Here is a 14,960-nt window from a genome sequence, read left to right as displayed (position 1 = left end):
TGTAATGTGTGTGGATATCTCGGTGTGATGTTTCTGGATGTCTCGGTGTGAAGTTTGCGGATGTCTCGGTGCGAAGTTTGCGGATGTCTCGGTGCGAAGTTTGCGGATGTCTCGGTGCGAAGTTTGCGGATGTCTCGGTGCGAAGTTTGCGGATGTCTCGGTGCGAAGTTTGCGGATGTCTCGGTGCGAAGTGTCCGGATGTCTCGGTGCGACGTGTCCGGATGTCTCGGTGCGACGTGTGTGGATGTCTCGATATGACGTTTGTGGATATCTAGGTGCGCAATTTGCTCGAATGTTTGCCCCTTCTATCACCAGATTTTGACCTTTTGGAACTAATTTTTTCCAGCTCTGCCTTGCTCTGAGCCTCGAGAAAGCTCTCCTGGTCAGGGTAAATCTCGCTGTCATCAGGATGGTCGTCATCATTTATTTTCGTGCTTTTCGATTTGTGCCTGCTGCTGCTCTTCTGCACTTTCAGTTCCGTTGACTGTTTGTTGTCGTATTCAGCTTCAATTTTGGTGTCCGGATGTAGGGACTTCTCCTGCTTTGACCCTGTCTTGTGTTCACTCTTGTGTTCACTCTTGTGTTCACTCTTGTGTTCAGTCTTGTGTTCAGTCTTGTGCTCAGATTTAGGCCCACCTTTCGATTGGTGCTTTGCGTCATCGGACTTTCCATGAGATGAGGCTGTGTCCTTGTGTTCGGATTTTCCCTCGGGCCTGGCCTCCTCTTTGAGCTCAGCCTGTGCCTCGTGCTTGCCTTCTGCCTTGTCCCGTTTCATGTTCATCCATTCATGCTTTGCCTCGTGTTTCATGTCCACCCATTCATGGCCTGCTTCAATCTCCCACTGTAACTTGGGGTCATGTTTCTGTTCACTCTTCGCCTCATGTTTATCTTCCTTTGTGTGCCCGTGCTTGTCCTCTTTTTTCTCGGTGCTGAGTTCTGCTTTTTTGGATTCTTTAATTTTGGCAGAGATGAGCCAGGGATGTTCTAGAACTTCATCGATGGTGAGACGCTTGGTCGTGTCAGGGTGGAGCATGCGATAGATCAGCTCTTTGCAGTCTGCAGGCACCACTTTTGACCGAGGGAAGTCCACTCTGTGCTCCTTCTGGATCCTGAGCATCCTTTTGATATTGGAGTCATCGTATGGCATCGATCCACACACCATGATGAAGAGGATCACCCCAAGGCTCCACACATCATACACTTTGGGCTGGTAAGGGATCCCCTGTAGGACTTCAGGGGCGGCATATGCTGCGGAGCCACAGAAGGTTTTACTGAGCAAGGGTCTCCCCTGATCGTCCATACTGCACCGTTTGGCGAAACCAAAATCGGAGAGTTTGACATTGAAGTCCTTATCGAGGAGAAGATTCTCGCACTTGAGATCCCGATGGACCACATCCAGCTCATGACAGTGCTTGACGGCCAGTGCCAGCTGGCGGAACATCTTGCGTGACACCTCTTCAGGCAGGGCGCCCCGCGTTTTAATGAACTCCAGTAAATCTCCCTGAACACCCAGCTCCATAACAATGTAAACTTTTCCATCAGAAGTCTCGAAAATCTCAAAGGTTTTGACGATGTAGCGGTGATTGAGTATCGCCAAGATCTCCAGCTCCCGGGGCAGAAACTTCTCCAGGAAATCGGCGGGGGCCTTCCTCCTGTCGATGATTTTAACGGCCACATTAGTCTTCAGACGGTCAGAGTAGGCGGACTTGACTTTGGCATATGACCCCTCCCCCAGGTTGACGCCCAAGGTGTAGCCCCGTTTTTTCAGGACCACCCCATCATCCATGGTGCTGTGACATCAAGACATGCACGTGCTCCCTTCCTACCTCTTACCTGCTGACAAACGCCATGGAGACAGAGGATCAGAGGCACTTCAGTACTGCACACAAACGTTCTGTGTTCCCTTTCAGTCTCTAAAGAGACTCGTTTTCACAAACAGTAACTTTACCAATCACTGTCTTGGAGCTGGCAACTGTGGTTGTGATGAGTCCAAAGGAATGTTTGTGTGTTATGACATGGAGGCGAAGGCACAATGGTCATAATGTGACTATAGGGAGAGAATGCTGCTGTAGAATTCTCATCACCATCCCCTCTCTCTACCTGCATTCATCTGAAGGCAACTTCTATTCACATCGCCTTTTTCATTTCATCCCTCTTGGTCCACTTTACAAGCATGACATAAAAGGCTGTGCCCTGACCCCACATTGCCGTATGTGAACGGTTTATTTTTGTGTGTTCTTTCAGTGATGAGAAATATTCAATGATCATTTTGGAACTGGAGGTAAATTCAATGAGCAAGGGAACAACAACTTGCTCTAAAATCCTCCCATAGTGCTTCAAAACACATCAGGGCAGGTGAACAAATGCTTGGTTAACGGAGGAGCGAGAGGCTGGGAGCTTTGAGAAAGGAATCCCAGAGCTTAGGGCCTAGATGATTGAAGGTATGGCCACTCATGGTCGGGCGATGGGTGCTAGAGATGCACAACAAGCCAGAATTGGAGGAGCGCAGAGATCTCAGAGAGTTGTAGGGCTGATGGAGGTTAAAGAGATTGGAGGAATTTGAACACAAGAAGAATTTTGAAATTGACGCATTGCCGGACTGGGACCAATGTGGGTCAGCGAGCACAGGGGTGATGGGTGTTTCATGAAGATTCACCATATGGTCGATATAAGTACAGCCTGTGGCCGTCACTGCTCTAAGGCCAGTGTGGTGGCGTGCCACTTCAAGGTACAACGTGAGCTGGTGCAGGAGGGCGATGGCAGCAAAGAGGGACGTCATCAAGGTCCAGGTCGGTGATTGGAGCGTGAGCAACTACTGCAGGAGCGGCGAGGTCAGGGCGAAGGAGCGGCGAGAGATTGTAGAGCGTTGTGATCAAGATCCAGGGGAGGCGTGAGTTCGGGGCCAGAAGAGGCGAGGGCCTAGAGGCAGCACGGGCCAGCCCACACTGCGATATGTGTGTGCACGAGGTCCGTGCAGCAGAGCAGGTCTCCAGTCGTCTTGGTCAATCCTTGCTCTGTGTCTCAATGCAAGGAATATTCAGAATAAGGTGGATGAATTAACTGCACAGATAACCATTAACGGGTATGATATAATTGGGATTACGGAGACATCCAGAGGTATTCAATATTCAGGAAGGATAGACAGAAAGGAAAAGGATGTGGGGTAGTGTTGCTGGTTAAAGAGGAGATTAACGCAATAGTAAGGAAGGACATTAGCTTGGATGATGTGGAATCTGTATGGATAGAACTGCGGAACAGCAAAGGACAGAAAACGTTAGTGGGAGTTGTGTACAGGCCACCAAACAGTAGAAGTGAGTTTGGGGATGGCATCAAACAAGAAATTAGGGATGCGTGCAAAAAAAGTACAGCAGTTATCATGGGCGACTTGAATCTACATATAGATTGGGCTAACCAAATTGGTAGCAATACGGTGGAGGACGATTTCCTGGTGTGTATAAGGGATGGTTTTCTAGACCAATGTGTTGAGGAACCTGTTGTGTATCTGTAAAACATGCACTCCCATGTTCCGCCACCAGGGAGTGCATCCCCTGAAGTACCAAGGGATCCCAGCATCCCTTGGGAGCACTGTCTATAAGCCGGGCCCTAAGGCCTGTTCCTCACTCTGGAGTGTCTTAATAAAGACTGAGATCACTGTAACTTTAACCTCCCTCTGTACAGTCTCATCTGTGTTAGGAACACAATAGAACCAACTAGAGAGCTGGCCATCCCAGACTGGGTGTTGTGTAATGAGAGAGGATTTATTAGCAATCTTGTTTTGCGAGGCCCCTTGGGGAAGAGTGACCATAATATGGTAAAATTCTTTATTAAGGTGGAGAGTGACACAGTTAATTTAGAGACTAGGGTCCTGAACTTAAGGAAAGGTAACTTCGATGGTATGAGATGTGAATTGGCTAGGATAGACTGGAAAATGATACTTAAAGGGTTGACGGTAGATAGGCAATGGCAGATATTTAAAGATCACATAGATGAACTTCAACAATTGTACATCCCTGTCTGGAGTAAAAATAAAACGGGGAAGGTGGCTCAACCGTGGCTAACAAGGGAAAATAGGGATAGTGTTAAGTCCAAGGAAGAGGCATATAAATTGGCCAGAAAAAGCAGCAGACCTGAGGACTGGGAGAAATTTAGAATTCAGCTGAGGAGGACAAAGGGTTTAATTAGGAGGGGGAAAATAGAGTATGAGAGGAAGCTTGCCGGGAACATAAAAACTGACTGCAATAGCTTCTATAGATATGTGAAGAGAAAAAGATTAGTGAAGACAATCGTAGGTCCCTTGCAGTCAGAATCAGGTGAATTTATAATGGGGAACAAAGAAATGGCAGACCATTGAACAAATACTTTGGTTCTGTCTTCACTAAGGAAGACACAAATAACCTGGAAATACTAGGGGACCATGGGTCTAGCGAGAAGGAGGAACTGAAGGAAATACTTATTGGTCAGGAAATTGTGTTAGGGAAATTGATGGGATTGAACGCCGATAAATCCCCAGGGCCTGATAGTCTGCATCACAGTGTACTTAAGGAAGTGGCCCTAGAAATAGTGCATGCGTTGGTGGTCAGTTTCCAACATTCTATGGACTGTGGATCAGTTCCTATGGATTGGAGGGTAGCTAATGTAACCCCACTTTTTAAAAAAGGAGGGAGAGAGAAAACAGGGAATTAGCCTGACATCGGTAGTGGGGAAAATGTTGGAATCAATTATTAAAGATGTAATAGCAGGGCATTTGGAAAGCAGTGACAGGATCGGTCCAAGTCAGCATGGATTTATGAAAGGGAAATCATGCTTGACATATCTTCTCGAATTTTTTGAGGATGTAACTAGTAGAGTGGACAAGGGAGAACCAGTGGATGTGGTGTATTTGGACTTTCAAAAGGCTTTTCACAAGGTCCCACTCAAGAGATTGGTGTGCAAAATTAAAGCACATGGTATTGGGGGTAATGTACTGATGTGAATAGAGAACTGGTTGGCAGACAGGAAACAAAGAGTCGGAATAAATGGGTCCTTTTCAGAATGGCAGGCAGTGACTAGGGGGATACCGCAAGGTTCAGTGCTGGGACCCCAGCTATTTACAATATACCTTAATGATTTTGACAAAGGGATTGAATGTAATATCTCCAAGTTTGCAGATGACACTAAGCTGGGTGGCAGTGTGAGCTGTGAGGAGGATGCTAAGACGCTGCAGGGTGACTTGGACAGGTTAGGTGAGTGGGTAAATGTATGACAGATGCAGTATAATGTAGATAAATGTGAGGTTATCCACTTTGGTGGCAAAAACAGGAAGGCAGAATATTATCTGAATGGCTGCAGATTAGGAAAAGGGGGAGGTGCAACGAGACCTGGGTGTCATGGTACATCAGTCATTGAAAGTTGGCATGCAGGTACAGCAGGCGGTGAAGAAGGCAAATGGCATGTTGGCCTTCATAACGAGAGGATTTGAGTATAGGAGCAGGGAGGTCTTACTGCAGTTGTACAGGGACTTGGTGAGGCCACACCTGGAATATTGTGTACAGTTTTGTTCTCATCTGAGGAAGGACATTCTTGCTAATGAGGGAGTGCAGCGAAGATTCACCAGACTGACTCCCGGGATGGCGGGACTGACATATGAAGAAAGACTGGATCAACTAGGCTTATATTCACTGGAATTTAAAAGAATGAGAGGGGATCTCATAGAAACCTATAAAATTCTGACAGGATTGGACAGGTTAGATGCAGGAAGAATGTTCCCAATGTTGGGAAAGTCCAGAACCAGGGGTCACAGTCTAACGATAAGGGGTAAGCCATTTAGGACCGAGATGAGGAGAAACTTCTTCACTCAGAGAATTGTGAACCTGTGGAATTCCCTACCACAGAAAGTTGTTGAGGCCAGTTCGTTAGATATATTCAAAAAGGAGTTAGATGTGGCCCTTACGGCTAAAGGGGTCAAGGGGTATGGAGAGAAAGCAGGAAAGGGGTATTGAGGTGAATGATCATATTGAATGGTGGTGCAGGCTCGAAGGGCCGAATAACCTACTCTTGCACCTATTTTCTATGTTTCTATATTTGCCACTGGACCAAGGCCTAGCTCTGTCAAGCCCGAGTGGTGGCTGGTGTGCAACGGTCACCACACATTAAAAAAATCCACGCACAGGCATCTTCCACCCTTCAGGATGTAGTTCGGGATCTGGAATATCAGGTCCTTCATTGAAACACCTGTGAACCCATCCCTTTTTGCATGGAAGCAAGTCATCCTCGACTCGAGGGACTGCCTATGATGATGATGATGGGTGAGCGTGACTTGGTGTGAGTTAGGATATGGGCAGCAGAGTTTTAGATGACCTCAGAGTTAATGGAGGGTGGAAGATGAGAGGCCACATTGGAACAGTGATGTCTAGAGGTAACAAAGGTACGAACAAAGGGTTCAGCAGCAGATGAACTGAGGCAGGGTACAGAGTCGGGTGATGTTACAAAGGTGGAAATAGGCGATCTTAGTGATGGTGAGGATATGTGGTTGGTAACTCAGCTCGGGGTCAAATACAACACCAAGATTGGGGAGAGTCTGGTTCAGCGTCAGACAGTTGCCAGGGAGAGGGATAGAGTCGGTGGCTGGGGAATGCAGTTTGTGAAGGGGGCCAGAAACAATAACTTGGAGCTTCCCAATATTTCATTGGAGGAATTTTCTGCTCATCTAATACTGGATGTCAGACAAGCAGTGAGACAATTCAGAGACAGTGGAGGAAGCGAGGGAGATGGTGTTAAGGTAGAGTTGGGTGTCGTCAGCATACATCTGGGGTTAAAAAAACAAACTTAAAGGTACTTTGTCTAAATGCACGTAGCATTTGTAACAAAATAGATGAGTTGACAGCACAAATAGATACAAATGGGTATGATCTGATAGCCATTACAGAGACCTGGTTGCAAGGTGAGCAGGACTGGGAACTAAATATTCAGAGGTATTTGACAATCCGGAAGGACAGACAGAAATGAAAAGGAGGTGGGGTAGCTCGGTTGATAAAGGATGGAATCACTGCAATAGTGAGAAACGATATTGGCTCAAATGATCAGGATGTTGGAACAGTTTGGGTGGAGATAAGGAATAATAAAGGGAAAAAGTCACATGGGCGTAGTCTATAGGCCCCCAACAGTAGCAACTCTGTTGGTCGGAGCATAAACCAGGAAATAATGCAGGCTTGTAAAAAGGGAACAGCAATAATCATGGGTCATTTTAAACCTCCATATTGATTGGACAAATCAAATTGGTCAGGGTAGCCTTGAGGAAGAGTTCATAGAGGGCATAAGGGATGGGTTCCTTGAGCAGTATGTCATGGAACCAACCAGGGGGCAGGCTATCTTAGATCTGGTCCTGTGCAATGAGACAGGATTAATAAACAATCTCCTAGTAAATGATCCCCTTGGAATGAGTGATCACAGCATGATTGAGTTTCAAATTCAGATGGACGGGGAGAAAGTTGGATCTCTAACCAGCGTACTAAGCTTAAATAAAGGAGACTAAAAGCTATGAGGGCAGAGTTGGCTAAAGTGGACTGGGAAAATAGATTAAAGTGTAGGACGGTTGATGAACAGTGGTGTACATTTAAGGAGATATTTCACAACTCTCAACAAAAATATATTCCAGTGAGGAGGAACGGGTGTAAGAGAAAAGATAGCCATCCATGGCTAACTAAAGAAATAATGGACGGTATCCAATTAAGAACAAGGGCATACAGAGTGGCCAAAACTAGTGGGAGGACAGAAGATTGGGAAGCTTTTAAAAGCCAGCAAGAATTACAAAAAAAATGATTAAGAAAGGGAAGATAAACTATGAAAGTAAACTAGCACAAAATATAAAAACAGATTTTTATAGGTATATAAAAAGGAAAAGAGTGGCTAAAGTAAATGTTGGTCCCTTAGAGGACGAGACAGGGGAATTAGTAATGGGGAACATGGAGATGGCAGAAACTCAGAACAAATATTTTGTATCAGTCTTTACGGTAGAGGACACTAACAATATCCCAACAGTTGATAGTCACAGGGCTATAGGGGGGGAGGAACTTAACACAATCACAATCACAATCACTAAGGAGGTGGTACTCAGTAAGATAATGGGACTAAAGGCAGATAAATCCCGTGGACCTGATGGCTTTCATCCTAGGGCCTTAAGAGAAGTAGCGGCAGGGATAGTGGGTGCATTGGTTGTAATCTACCAAAATTCTCTGGATTCTGGGGAGGTCCCAGCAGATTGGAAAACTGCAAATGTAACGCCCCTATTTAAAAAAGGAGGCAGACAAAAAGCAGGAAACTGTAGATTAGTTAGCCTAACATCTGTGGTTGGGAAAATGTTGGAGTCCATTATTAAAGAAGCAGTAGCAGGACATTTGGAAAAGCAAAATTCGGTCAGGCAAAGGAGTCAGCATAGATTTATGAAGGGGAAGTCATATTTGACAAATTTGCTGGAATTCTTTGAGGATGTAATGAACAGGGTGGATAAAGGGGAACCAGTGGATGTGGTGTATTTGGACTTCCAGAAGGCATTTGACAAGGTGCCACATAAAAGGTTACTGCACAAGATAAAAGTTCACGGGGTTGGGGGTAATATATTAGCATGGATAGAGGATTGGCTAACTAACAGAAAGCAGAGAGTCGGGATAAATGGTTCATTCTCTGGTTGGCAATCAGTATCTAGTGGGGTACCGCAGGGATCAGTGCTGGGACCCCAACTATTTACAATCTATATTAACGACTTGGAAGAAAGGACTGAGTGTAATGTATCCAAGTTTATCACAGGATGTCATTTGTGACTTTGGTAAGGGCGATTTTAATGGATAAATGTGAAGTATACTTAAAAATAGGAGAATTGGAGAAGCATGGGATATATTTAAAAATAGGCCAATTGAATGAATGAAAGAAAGACTTATATTTATATAGCGTCTTTCATGACCTCAGGACATCCCAAAGCACTTTACAGCCAATGAAGTACGTTTTCAAATGTAGTCACTGTTGTAATGTGGGAAACGGAGCAGCAAATTTTTTGCACAGCAAGCTCCCACAAGCAGCACTGTGATAATCTATTTTTTAGATGCTGATTGTGGGATAAATATTGGCTGGAACACCGCGGATAACTTCCCTGAAATTCTTTTAATTAGCGCCATGGGATTTTTGCATCCACCTGAGACACTTGGTTTAATATCTCATCCGAAAGATGGCACCTCCAACAGTGCAACACTCCCTCAGCACTGCACTGAAGTGTCAGCCTAGACTTTTGTGCTTAGATTCCTGGAGTGGGACTTGAACCTACAGACTCTAAGGCGAGAGCATTACCCACTGAGCCACAGCTTATAATACTTAACAACAGGCCACCTGCAGAAATGTGGGCTATAATCAAAAACAGGATTCCTGGAGAAACGTGGAATATCATTTAAAAACAGGACAACTGGAGAAATGTGGGATATACTTAACAACAGGACAATCGCAGAAACATACATAGGAACAGTAGTTTCTTGAGCCTGTTCTGCCTTCAATGAGATTATGGCTGATCTGTGACCTAACTCCGTATACCCGCCTTTGGCCCATAATACCTTTGGTCAGCTGATAAGTGGCAAGTAACATTCGCGCCACACAACGACTGCCAGGCAACGACTATCTCCAGCAAGCGAGAGTCTAACCACCACCCTTTGACATTCAACAGCATTACCATCGCCAAATCTCCCACCATCAACATCCTGGGGGTCACCAGAAACTTAACTGGACCAACCACATAAATACTGTGGCAACGAGAGCGGGTCTGAGGCTGGCTATTCTGTGGCAAGTGTCTCACCCCCTGACTCCCGAAAGCCTTTCCACCATCTACACACCAAGGCTTCTTTGGCAGCACCTCCCAAACCCATGATCTCTATCACCTAGAATGACACGGATGGTAGACGCATGGGAACACCACTACCACCAGGTCACACACTGTCCTGACTTGGAAATATATCGCCGTTCCTGCATCATCACTGGGTCAGAATCCTGGAACTCCCTAACAGCACTGTGGGAGTACCTTTACCGCATGGGCTGCAGCGGTTGAAGAAGGTCTTGCCGAGAGCAGCGGCGACAGCGGGACCAGAAGGGCAGCTGGGAGTGGGAGCGACTCAACAGCAGCAAAAATTGAAAGTGTGACGTCAGAGTGACATCAGCTGAGCAGCCGGTGAGTGTTTTTGTCTTCTAATTTTAAATGTATTTCATAGTCAAATAGTTCACAGTCCATAGTTTAGTTCAAAGTTAAATAACTGGGGCATGGCAGAGCAGCTCAGCCCTGTGGAGTGCACATCTTGTGCCATGTGGGAAGTCCTGGATGCTTCGCATAGCCGGGATGACCACGTGTGCAGGAAGTGTCTCCAGCTGCACCAACTTGAGCTCCGGGTTTTGGAGCTTGGGCGACGTCTGGAGTCACTGCGGTGCATCCGCGAAACAGAGAGCTACGTGCATAGTATGTTTCTAGAGGTGGTCACCCCGCAGCTTAAGAGTGTGCAGACAGAGAGGGAGTGGGTGACCACCGGACAGAACAGGAGGACTGGGCAGGTAATGCAGGAGTCCCCTGAGTGCATCTCGCTCTCCAACCACTATTCTGTTCTGAGTACTGGTGAGGGCGATGATGGCTCTGGGGAGCGCAGCCAGAGCCAAGTCCACGGCACCATGGGTGGCTCAGCTGCACAGGGCGGAGGAAGAAGAATGGAAGAGCAATAGTAGTAAGGGATTCGATAGTTAGGGGAGTAGACAGGCGTTTCTGCGGCTGCAGACCTGACTCCAGGATGGTATGCTGGTGCCAGGGTTAAGGATATCATCAAGCGGCTGCAGGGCATTCTGGGGAGAGAGAGGGTGAACAGCCAGAGGTCGTGGTCCACGATGTCATGTATGTAACCTTTATGTAACAACACTGCAATGTATATACGTAAGAAATGCACACCTTGACCACAGGGGGTGAACTTGTGGGAGATGCTCCTCACCTGGTCATCCAGGTATACAAAGGGAGGTCCCATGCAGGGTCAGAACTTCTTGGTCCTGTGAATAAAGGTTCAGGTCATGGAGTGACCTTGTCCATAGAATGTGCCTCGTGTGGACTTGTGGTCTTGTGCAAGGACTTTACATTGGCGACGAGAAACGGGAATCAGCGACCCACGAGAATAGCCACCGGCAGCACAGATGAACGGTACTGTGTTGGTGAGGACTGGGACAATTTCATTGAGAGGCTCCAGCAGAGTTTTGTCACTAAGGACTGGCTGGGAGACGCAGCGGCCGACAAGCGAAGGACTCATCTGCTGTCCAACTGTGGATCTAAGACTTACGCGCTCAAGAAAGACCTGCTCGTACCCGAGAAGCCGGCGGACAAAACCTTTGAAAAGCTCAGCAAATTAATCGGTGAGAACCTCAAACCGGCGAGCAGCGTACACATGGCCCGACACAGATTCTATACCCACCGACATCGGGAAGGACAGAGCATACCGGATTTCGTTGCGGACCTCCAGCGCTTGGCCAGCCTCTGTAAGTTCATAGATGCCAGCAGGAGGGAGATGCTAAGGGATTTCTTTATTGAGGGCATCGGTCATTGTTAGCGTTAGTGTTTTCTCAGAAGAATCACTCAACACTCAGAGTCGGTTCCAATGCCGTCGCGGCCTTTATTAACGCTTAGCGGGGAGGAAGTCTCAGGACTGTATTCAGGCTTCTCTCCACAGAACAAAGGATTACATGCACTTTTATATGTTTCACAACAGTTACAAACAGTTTACTACAGTTACACAGCCCATCACGGCTGGACACAAGCCAATCACAACCATTATAGATTACATATAGGTTCTTTTAACCCAATAGAATTCCCCTGGTGCCTCAGGAACCATATGTTCGGTTATTGTCAGTTCGGGCTGATTGATGACTTTGTTACAGGGGATAGGTTCTCTCCCTATTTCTTTCTTCTTGGAGAAATAATTGGTTTATAACCTTGTTTACAGGAGATGGGTTCCCTTCTTATCTCTTTCTTCCTGGGGAATTAATTGGTTTATGGCCTTGAATACGGGAGATGGGTTCTCTCCTCATTATTCTTATCCTGCATCCAAGGCATTCCTATAGTGGGCCTCACAGGGTTATTGCTCGGTCATTGAACATTCAACAGTTCACAGCTTGACTACCTGATTTCCCATCATGCCAGGGCAGCCATTTTATGTGTGGCCACTTTAAACTTATATGCGTTTAGATATATCTAGCAGGTGCCTAATGCCTAGTGTTCTGGTATATTCTAAAGGTGCCTACCTCCTACAACAACTCCCCCTTTCGGTAAAGGGACTAGTCCTAGTCCCCTTTTAACCGACCGTTCTACCTATATTAGATTTTTGTGCATGGCCCGGTACTCCCTGCCTCAACGTGCTGGCCAGTCACGTGGTTTCAGGAGTCTCGGTTGCTTAAATCAAATTGACAAAGGCCAAATCCTCCTGCCCCCTTATCAAACAGGCTTGTTTAGTATCCGGGGAACGGTGATTTGTCCGTCTTCGTTGTGCGTGGTGTCTGCATGCCTGGCAGACCACTATGCCCCATGTTATCGCTAAGATCAATTGTATCCTGACCAGTATGTGTGAAATTATTCGAATCCATGGATGGATGTTCACATTTATTCCCCAGTCCCAGACCTTCCTCCACCAACTCTGACTTTGTAAGTCTACATCGATATCTTCTTCCAGTACTTTGATTTTGGTTTGCAGTTGGTGATATAGTTTTACGGATTGACCCACTCTGAGCCTCGATTCTCGTAATACTTCGGTTAGATGTGGGATAGGGACCTGATCTGGTTCGTCATAATCCTGTAAATGATCATGGAGCTGATCGGTTACCTCAATAACTTCAGGCTTCCGGCGCCTAACCTGGGTGATATGCGCTTGCCCGATCGCGACAGGTCGTAGTGGTGTAAAGCAAAAGTTTGGCTGTGGTGTAGGGCACTCCAGGTAATGCTCTGTGGCCTGCCCTCACGAATTGCATGTGTGCGGGCACTATTTCTAGTACACACCCGTCGGTTTGGTTAAACCTGCACTCGTCTAGCTCACATCGGCCCACTGGGTGAGGGCATACTGTGTGATATCCCCCTTTTGCTTGCAATCTGCTAGGGAAATCCCGGTAAGTATGTTGTTTCGACGAACGGCAGAGGTGGTGGTCAGGTAGTAGCGTATGGAGACATTTTCCCGTATTACTCCGATATTCTCTAGTTGGTATAGGGGGAACGGCCCTGAGTCCGGCGTGGCTATAGGGATCATCAGGACTATCCCTATCCCGGTAGTCCTACCCATCTGCCAATCTGGAATTGCTGGGTATACTCGGGTCAGTCCCTTCAGAGTACAATTATCCAGTGTCCCCCTCTGGTTAGCCAACTGAGCTAAATGTGAATTGTCTATCCAATCGGGTACTTCCCCGCGTTGGATCTGGTCGAGATTGTGGTGGATCTGTCCCACCATCCACAGACCATAAGCGTGACAGAGTTTCCCCTGTCTTTGCTTTCCTGTATCTTCTTTTTCTCTATCAATGAGGTGATTGATGGTTTTGGCGTGAGTTTCTAGGACTGAGATGCCATTCAACTGGATTTCGGCACCCTCCTTTCCTAGGTTAGCTTGGTCTTCCTGGTTTTGCTCCACCCTCTCCAATAACCCCTTCATCACCCCTCTAAGCTGTTCCACCCTCTCATTTAACCCTTGTATGTCTATCGAGTTCACTACGGAGGTCCCTGTATTGAAAGCGGTGGCAACATCATTAACTATTCCCCCCTTCATCCTGGGGGCTGACCCCTGTCCCCGGAACCTACTGGCATCCATTGCATTCGGCAGCCTGCTTCATTACAACTTTACTTAATACATTGTACATTTTCCTTGACTGTTCTGTACAGTATTCCGGCATCTGGATGCCTGAAATATTGATCAGGGCAGGCACAATTTCATGTTTAACATTATCATACAATAATTCCCCTTCGTTGTACATTACAATCCCATTTTCTGGTCCCTTAGTAGTTATGGGACAAGGCAGTTCCTCGGGCAATATAGTGGTTCTTATGGGGCGCGGTGTTGGAGGGGGTGAGAAACATACATACAATTATATTGCAGCCGCCCCCGCCTCCTCGTAATACCCACACAGCCCCATTCCCTTCTTGCGGATGACCGATTGCTGGGATTGTCCCGGAGGCGCGCAAATTATGCCGAAAGTACATTCATCGGGCCCTTTGACATCCCTCTGTTTAATGCATCTGCTCCTTATACCCGTGGAGCACTGTACACATACTCTTATTCTTATTAGGATTCTTATTAGGATTCACTTGTAACCATGCATTAAAATAAGTCCTGTCCTTGCTCCAGTCCTTGGCTGCTGGGATGCACATTCCGTTAAATTAAACAAGACTCCATAGTTCATGTAGTTGTTTATTTCCAGCGTGCTCTGCTGTCCGTCGGTGTTGCCCAGGGTACGTGCATGTCACAGGGCTATCCATATTACGAGTAGCGCCTTTCGTATTCCCATTCCGGTAAGTATTATCTGTAATTTTAAACAGACGGCCTGGTCGTCACCAGGGGTTAAGTTTTTTGCTCTACGAGTGTCCCTGTCACCCTGCAAAATCAGAAGCACAAGGTTACAATCGAACCATTTCGAGCTGAATCTGTAGGGCGTGCGCCCGTGTCTTTACCCACTTAAATATTACCCAAACTCCTATTATGACCAAGGCCAAAGCTATTCCTCCAAACATCGCTGTCTGCTTTATCGTTAGGTTGGGTTTGTGGACTACACCTACCCACCGTGGGGTACATTGGATCTATTGCCATAGGTGATGGTGCTATGGCTGCGCACTGCACTATCCGTCTAGTCCCGTTATCTCTTCCAGCCTGTTTATCTTAGCTTTTAACTCTTCAATTTGTTTTATTGAGTATCTATTTCTTTATTGTATCAGGCAAGTATTATTACATAAGCTA

General features: G+C 46.6%; 1 protein-coding gene across 1 annotated transcript; it reads right to left on the bottom strand.

Moving 5' to 3' along the window:
- Positions 1–271: 271 nt before the first annotated feature.
- On the bottom strand, positions 272–1,786 carry LOC139269212 (testis-specific serine/threonine-protein kinase 1-like). Its single transcript, XM_070888303.1, has one exon. The coding sequence runs from the start codon at positions 1,784–1,786 to the stop codon at positions 272–274; it is 1,515 nt and encodes a 504-aa protein (XP_070744404.1).
- Between the last annotated feature and the right edge of the window lie 13,174 nt (positions 1,787–14,960).

The sequence above is a fragment of the Pristiophorus japonicus genome, chromosome 8 (assembly GCF_044704955.1).
Source record: "Pristiophorus japonicus isolate sPriJap1 chromosome 8, sPriJap1.hap1, whole genome shotgun sequence".
In the NCBI taxonomy this organism is placed as follows: Eukaryota; Metazoa; Chordata; class Chondrichthyes; family Pristiophoridae; genus Pristiophorus; species Pristiophorus japonicus.
The sequence above is the reverse complement of the archived record's forward strand: the minus strand, read 5'-3'. Positions and strand labels throughout refer to the sequence as shown.

What these genes read in the sequence shown, in the direction of transcription:
- LOC139269212 (XM_070888303.1), bottom strand. Translation starts at nt 1,786, where the DNA reads ATGGATGATGGGGTGGTCCTGAAAAAACGGGGCTACACCTTGGGCGTC.